Source organism: Curcuma longa, chromosome 15, assembly GCF_044706935.1.
Source record: "Curcuma longa cultivar G26 ecotype Majalengka, Jawa Barat chromosome 15, ITB_CL_G26_1.1, whole genome shotgun sequence".
Lineage (NCBI taxonomy): Eukaryota > Viridiplantae > Streptophyta > Magnoliopsida > Zingiberales > Zingiberaceae > Curcuma > Curcuma longa.
Window position 1 is genome coordinate 2,918,161 of NC_133875.1, and position 6,432 is coordinate 2,924,592.

General features: G+C 32.4%; 1 protein-coding gene across 1 annotated transcript; it reads right to left on the bottom strand.

The window, feature by feature from the left end:
- Positions 1–954: 954 nt before the first annotated feature.
- On the bottom strand, positions 955–6,335 carry LOC141846507 (uncharacterized). The gene is made up of 12 exons (XM_074734551.1): positions 6,326–6,335; positions 6,067–6,233; positions 5,315–5,389; positions 5,106–5,216; positions 4,965–5,007; positions 4,758–4,854; positions 2,905–3,007; positions 2,704–2,799; positions 2,569–2,607; positions 1,695–1,803; positions 1,419–1,503; positions 955–1,349 (listed from the first exon to the last, which is right to left on the bottom strand). Exons 1-12 carry the CDS (start codon positions 6,333–6,335, stop codon positions 1,229–1,231), a joined length of 1,056 nt encoding a protein of 351 aa, XP_074590652.1. The 3' UTR covers positions 955–1,228.
- Between the last annotated feature and the right edge of the window lie 97 nt (positions 6,336–6,432).

Here is a 6,432-nt window from a genome sequence, read left to right on the forward strand (position 1 = left end):
TTCTATTGCTTTTCCTTAAGGATTTTTTTCTTCAATAAATTCTTTTCCCTCTCCTTTCTATCATTCGAAGTAAACATAACAACAACTAAGGTAATTAGGATTAAGTACACAAGCCTAAGGTAATTGCAAGAAGCAAGTCTAATGCAAGTATTAAGTATAATTATAATACTTGTGGCCTATGAGATTCAGGATGATTAAGAAATTAAGTGCTACTAATTAAGAATTTAAAATGGATTAGAAAAAGAAGTTAACTTCAAATAGATGATGTTGAAGACCTCATCAAAGATGAAAAATTTACTTTGACTTCAATTTTAAAAGGGAGAGTCAACTTGTTTTGCACAACCTTATACACAATATATATTTTTAAATTAAATAATTTACTTGGCCAACCATTTTATATATTCAAGGATTAATTAGGAACTAAGTCAAATAAATTAAGCCAATAATGAATTTTTTATTAGGAGGGTAGATGAGGCAAATTTTATAATATTTAAGTTTATTTATAAGCTAACTAAGTTAAATCAAACCGAGAAATAAATCATTGAAATAGTTATGCAAATTTAATTTGAATTTTTTTTTATGAATTTGAGCTTAATCCAAACTTATTTAAATTTAATTTATTTAGATGTTATCAAACTCATCTCTACTTCTCTAGCCATTATAACTTTAAATGAGTTTTTTTTTTTTTTGGATCTTGAATATGCTACATCAATACTCCATCAAAAATATAAAAATTTATTATTCTTTCCACTATCAAACAAACCTCCTGTAATATTTATGTGGATCCTACATTCTCAAATCACATACTAATTTTAAGAGAAAAGAGCATATTTGCAACTTCATTACTGCTCTTAAAATAAAAATATCAAATCTCGCATCCATAATTATTCAAACTTTTTAAGATTTCATAAATATTTTCAAAAATCTTGCATTCAAATTGACCTTAATTGAAACTTATTTAAATAAACGGTTAACTTACCGCCACAAATCTATTTGCCACTGGAAAAGGCACAAATCTAGAACACCCAAGTATAATTTTGCATTGATACTACATATGCCAATGGAGAGGGCAAAATATGAACTAGCCAATAAATTAGGCAACAAGCTTTCATAGTTTCCAAAAAAACTTACTCAATTTTGCATACAACACTTTCAGCTCTGCAGAAACTGCGTTTGAATCTATTTTGCAACTTAAGGCGCCCGATGGCCAGGAAGAACATATTAGACATCAGAGTTTGGTTTCTGGTTTTTTACCGCCGAACAAGTTTTCGAATAATTTTGGGGCCATAGAAGGAAGCTGCATTGGCACTGGAGCCATGAAATTGACAATCTTTTCATGAACATGGTATCTGAAGATAAAAACACTGAATTAGTATAGGAAAAAGGGTTCTCGCGAAAGTAATGCAAGATTAGAGTACCTTATTTTGCGGCTTTTCGAAGCTCGACGGTCGACTGCCTTGCGTTTTTTGGGCTGCAGCTTTCTCAGAGAATAGTAGAGTGTCTCTGGAAGAGACCAAGAACAAACTCAGCAAAGATAAGGATCAATATGATACTAAATGCCAAAGACTGTTACTTTAGAACATTTAATTCCTCAATATTGACCAAATTGGTCAAGTAGTTCGGAAACAGAAATTAACTAAGATTAGTTTACCAAAGAGTAAGTAACCAGGGCATCAAATGCGGAAAAAACTAACCAGATGACTGAAGATTAGATTCCAAGAACTCCTTGAGAAGCTGCGAGTAAAATTCAGAATCCTCAAGTAGCTCTGGATCACCATCGGCATGTTCATCCAAAGAATTTGCCTAAAATAAATTGATAAATCAGCGCAATGAGCTTCAATCCGGAAAGCAAAGCAAGCATGAACTGTGGTGCAGACCAAACTTTCAAGACCAGTACAGGTAACTACTACTCTAACTTATGAAACTGGTCTATGTTATGAAAAGAAAGAAATAGATAACTAAAGTGAATGCATACGATAAAGTGTAAAACATATACTGATCAAGCTCAATGGTGTAGAAGTATCTATATACAAACCCCAGTTATTGAAATAAAAGTTTGGTTGTGGTTGTTGGTTATTATCATAGGCTTATACTTCGGTCTATGGCCCAAGAGTCCATAAGTTACAAAAATATACTTGATGTGTGTGTTTGGAGCATTACCAAAATAATAAGATTCTGTTGCCCGCCTGTTCAGTGTATCGTATTAGCAGCAAACAAAAGAAAAAGGAAAAAGGTAAAGGAAACGGAGAAGATGAAGCATGAGTGAAGAGCGAGACAATTAACTCTCGTGTAGCCAATTATCACAAACATCTAAGTTTGCGATATAAAATTCATTTTCAAGGATTAGAGCAAGCGATCACGTGCAAAAAATGATATTTAAAACGAAAACTATGTTTAGATAAAAATCGACCACAACTTGAAGTTCTTTAGAGCAGTCCTTTAGTGTTTAATCATATAGTTTGCACTGTTTATATTGTTCAACAAAATGAAATCAACAACTCAGTGATGCTTATTTCTGGACCGAAAAATTAGATACATGCAATGAGGAAAGCAAGGTAAGATTAAAACCTCTTCCTTGAGATTTTCTGTTTTTGTCGATTCAGGAATCTGTACAATAAAACAACTGAGTTATGACCACTTTATGATCCCCATATTGGCTAAATAAATTCGTTAAGCCTGACTTATTAAGACATTGGGACTTACTTCTCCAAATACACCAACAGAAGATCTCCTTAGCTGCATCCTCCTGATCATTCTGCTTGGATCTCTCATGTAACCATTTACTTGTTCACTAATGTTCTTCAGGTTACAAATGCCAAAAAAAGGTCAGTAAACAGCAATAGCAGCATTCGAGCAACAGTGTTCGAATAATGTTAAAGCATCCCCAAATGTCGCGTGAACTACCTGATTAAACGCCTGCATTTTGCCTTTAAAAGCAACTGCACCACTTATGACTTGTGTCTTTCTATGCCATTTGTCTATCGAGCTGTTCCTGAATGGTGTTACTCTGTAAATAATGCCAAAAGAATTGGAAACTGTGGTTAATTTTTAGCAAGATATGTATAGTAGAAATATCGAAGCAGCAAGGAGATCAGTTACAAACACTTTCCATATACACATCTTAACAAAAATGAGATTACAATTCTATGTGATCAAGGAAAATAAAGGGCAGCCCACCGCACGAAGCTCCCACTAATACGGGATTTGATGGATCCCAAAGAAGGGTCACACTATATTGGGTCTATTATACACAACCTTATTCTACATTGCAAGAGATTGTTTCGACGACTCGAATCTGTGACCATAAGGTCACATGACAACAACTTTATCATTGTACCAAAGCTCCTCTTCTATGTGATCAAGGAAAATAAAATTTATAAATCCTTAATCCTATTATTAGTAGCACCATCATTATTTGGGAATCCAGCAACAATGTCTCATACTAATAGCAAATATGAGAGGGATCAATCATTGAATTATAAGTATGGAAGTGGTACTTGTACACCAACTTAGTGCTTGTGACCTTGACAATACATTAAAGAGTTCCTAATATTAAGATGACAATTAAATGACTTTCACTAAAATGGCAGCCTGGTACACCAAACTTCCGTCAATGCAGAATCCCGAGGAAGAGTCTATTGTACACAACCTTACCATGTATTGCAAGGGGTTGTTTCCGTGACTCAAACCCTTGACCACCACCACCAAATCATATGACAGCAACATTACCACTAGCCAAGCTCCCCTTTAGTTAAATGACTTTCACTAACTTCAATAAATATACAATATGGATAGAGTAGGATAGAGTTAGTTAAGAAGATCCAACATTAATGTGTTTATGCCAGATTTGCTAATAAGGTCCATTTGTCAAATTTAGATCAATCTATATTTTTGTCAATGGTAAAGAGTGTTCAAAATCTATTACAGTAATCATCTCAGCCAAGCCCCTGATCTTTGATAAGAACCATAAATGACAGAAACTAAGAACTCAAAGAATTCATTTCTCTGTTCTAATGACGTATTTGGTCCATGGAATCTTTCATGGCCCTAGTAATGTGAAGATGAGAATGTCACACTCTTTTCAGTTCGCAATCCATAGTGTTGCGTCATAAAATGAAATCAGATTAATAAATTACTGATAAATATTTAATTTGATACATAACGTTCGCAATATGTAGTTGTATCGTACGACTATGTATAATATCTAACGTATATATGTATCATTATTTTCCTTTTTGAGAAAACAATGAGACAATACATTGTAAGATCGGTCAGAAGATTAGACTGGATAGTATGAGGAGATAATTTACGAAAACAATTAAATAATGTAACAAAAACTAAATTGATTTGAATTTTAATAGTGATATAGTCTCACAAAGAATTGAAGGGAGAAATGATTATCATCAACCCTCAATTGGTAAATAACATTTTTCCTTGAGAAAACTCAGGGATCCTATGATAGACCAATATCTAAGTTTCAAGCTTGTTTGTGCAATAAGTTTTTTGCCTAATGCTGAGAAACTTATTGTACCAGACAAATAGGTTCAAGATCAACCAAATATTTAGGCATTTAGATTAAAAAAAGTAGTAGAAAAAGCCAACATATTCTCTTGCTGAAGTAGTAGAAAAAGTACTTGTCCCTAATTGCTAATTTCTTTTGCACCATGATGCCTCAGTCAAAACTTGAAATATTATTATATTCTGCTTTATTTTTTAAAAAGCTAGATAAATCTATCACATTTCACTTAATAACAAACCTCGAATACATATTACTTATTTGTGACCATTCTTCGTCATTATCTTCCTTCAACTCGTTAAAAGAATTCTCATGCTTAGAAGATTCTTTTTTGTTTCCTGCAGCACATTAAGGTCAACAAGGGTGCAAGCTCAATAAGATTGTTGTGTACATCAGATGACAAAACATTAAGAATAAAAATCTATCTACATAATATCACAAATCTTACCAGTTAGACTCTGAAGTATAGAAGGGTTTTTCTCAAGCAAAGCCTGAAAGTGAAATATAAATAAGACAAATATGAAGTGTATTGCCCAAAAAACATTTAATGTGTGTATAAGAAGTACATCACAGAAAAACACAATTTTACCTCCTGTAACCTCAATATGCTACTCAATGTTTGTTTTGAAGAAACCACAAGGTCGGAATATGCTTGATCAACATCTTCAGCTGAATTGCAGAATAAGGACCTTACAGGTTCCTGATGAATGCATTAGACAAGGCTATCAAATCTGTCGATCTTTGTACATGTTAGATTGCTTCACAAAGTTAGTAAATTTCTTCTTTAAATTTGTATACCTGTGGAAGCTTGTTTGAGTTTGAAAATGATTTTTGCAGTAAGAATCTCAACTCCAAAGTCTTGTCCCATAGTACCTTTAGATTATTATTGTTACACAACATTAGTGCTGATAATACATATATGGAATTTCAAACATAGAATTGATTTAGAAATTATAACACCTACAGGTATTTATAGTTCTTTGAATACCAAGCTAGACAATATTTCTTCCAGTAATCATTGGGCAGTCAGACAATTTAGCATAAAAACAAAAACTTCAAAAACACATATGTGCAGTGCAAAGAAGTATTTTTTTTCCATTATCTAATTTATGCACACGATAGTGTAATCACATTTTAATTACACATTAGAAAGCAATTATATATTGAAGTTGCAACAAAACCACTAATAGTACAATTAAAAAACATATTGCAGATAACCATAAAACAATTACTAGTTGTCCCAGAGATCAACTAAAGAAATTTTATCCATAACTAGTTTTTATGCAAGGTTAGATTGTTTGTTAATATTTGACATCCATCATTAGTCTTTTATGTGAGGTCAGATTGTTTGTTAATATTCGATAAGTAGAGTTTTCTTTGGTCTCTGTTTACTCATGCTCAGATTGATTTGACTTATGTAGATACAAGATATATCATTCATCTTTGAGCATATCCATATCATCACAATTATTTCTAAAATTTTATCAACTGCTGCAGCTAAAATCTTTTCATATGCGTATACAAGCATGGTTACAGAAACAAGGACATACCTTCTGGTTCTTTACTGCATGACCTTTTACAGCATCTTCATCCTTCTGCCGTTTCAAGTTCTTCAAAAGATTCCTAATTATCAAGATAGATGAATGGAAAAAAGTGAGATCAACATTAAATTCAAACAAGATAATCTTAAAATGTATATGAGTATGAACACATTTGTCTGACAAACAAAAAGTATTAGAGGGAAACAAATTATTGATAGTTGCAACTTTCAGCAAAAAAAATAAGAAAGAAAGATGCAAATGTATTAACTTCTGTCCATGGCATTAGTTCAACCGACATTGGTTGAATAAAACTATAGTGCATGAATTGTTTCAAATAATATTATAAAAGCATTTCATAAGTACAAATGATACATG

Excerpts from the sequence above, each read along its gene's own strand:
- LOC141846507 (XM_074734551.1), bottom strand. Across the intron at positions 1,804-2,568 it reads CAGAAAATCTCAAGGAAGAG|GCAAATTCTTTGGATGAACA; the intron begins GTTTTAATCTTA and ends AATTTATTTTAG. Across the intron at positions 1,504-1,694 it reads ATCTAATCTTCAGTCATCTG|AGACACTCTACTATTCTCTG; the intron begins GTTAGTTTTTTC and ends GGTCTCTTCCAG.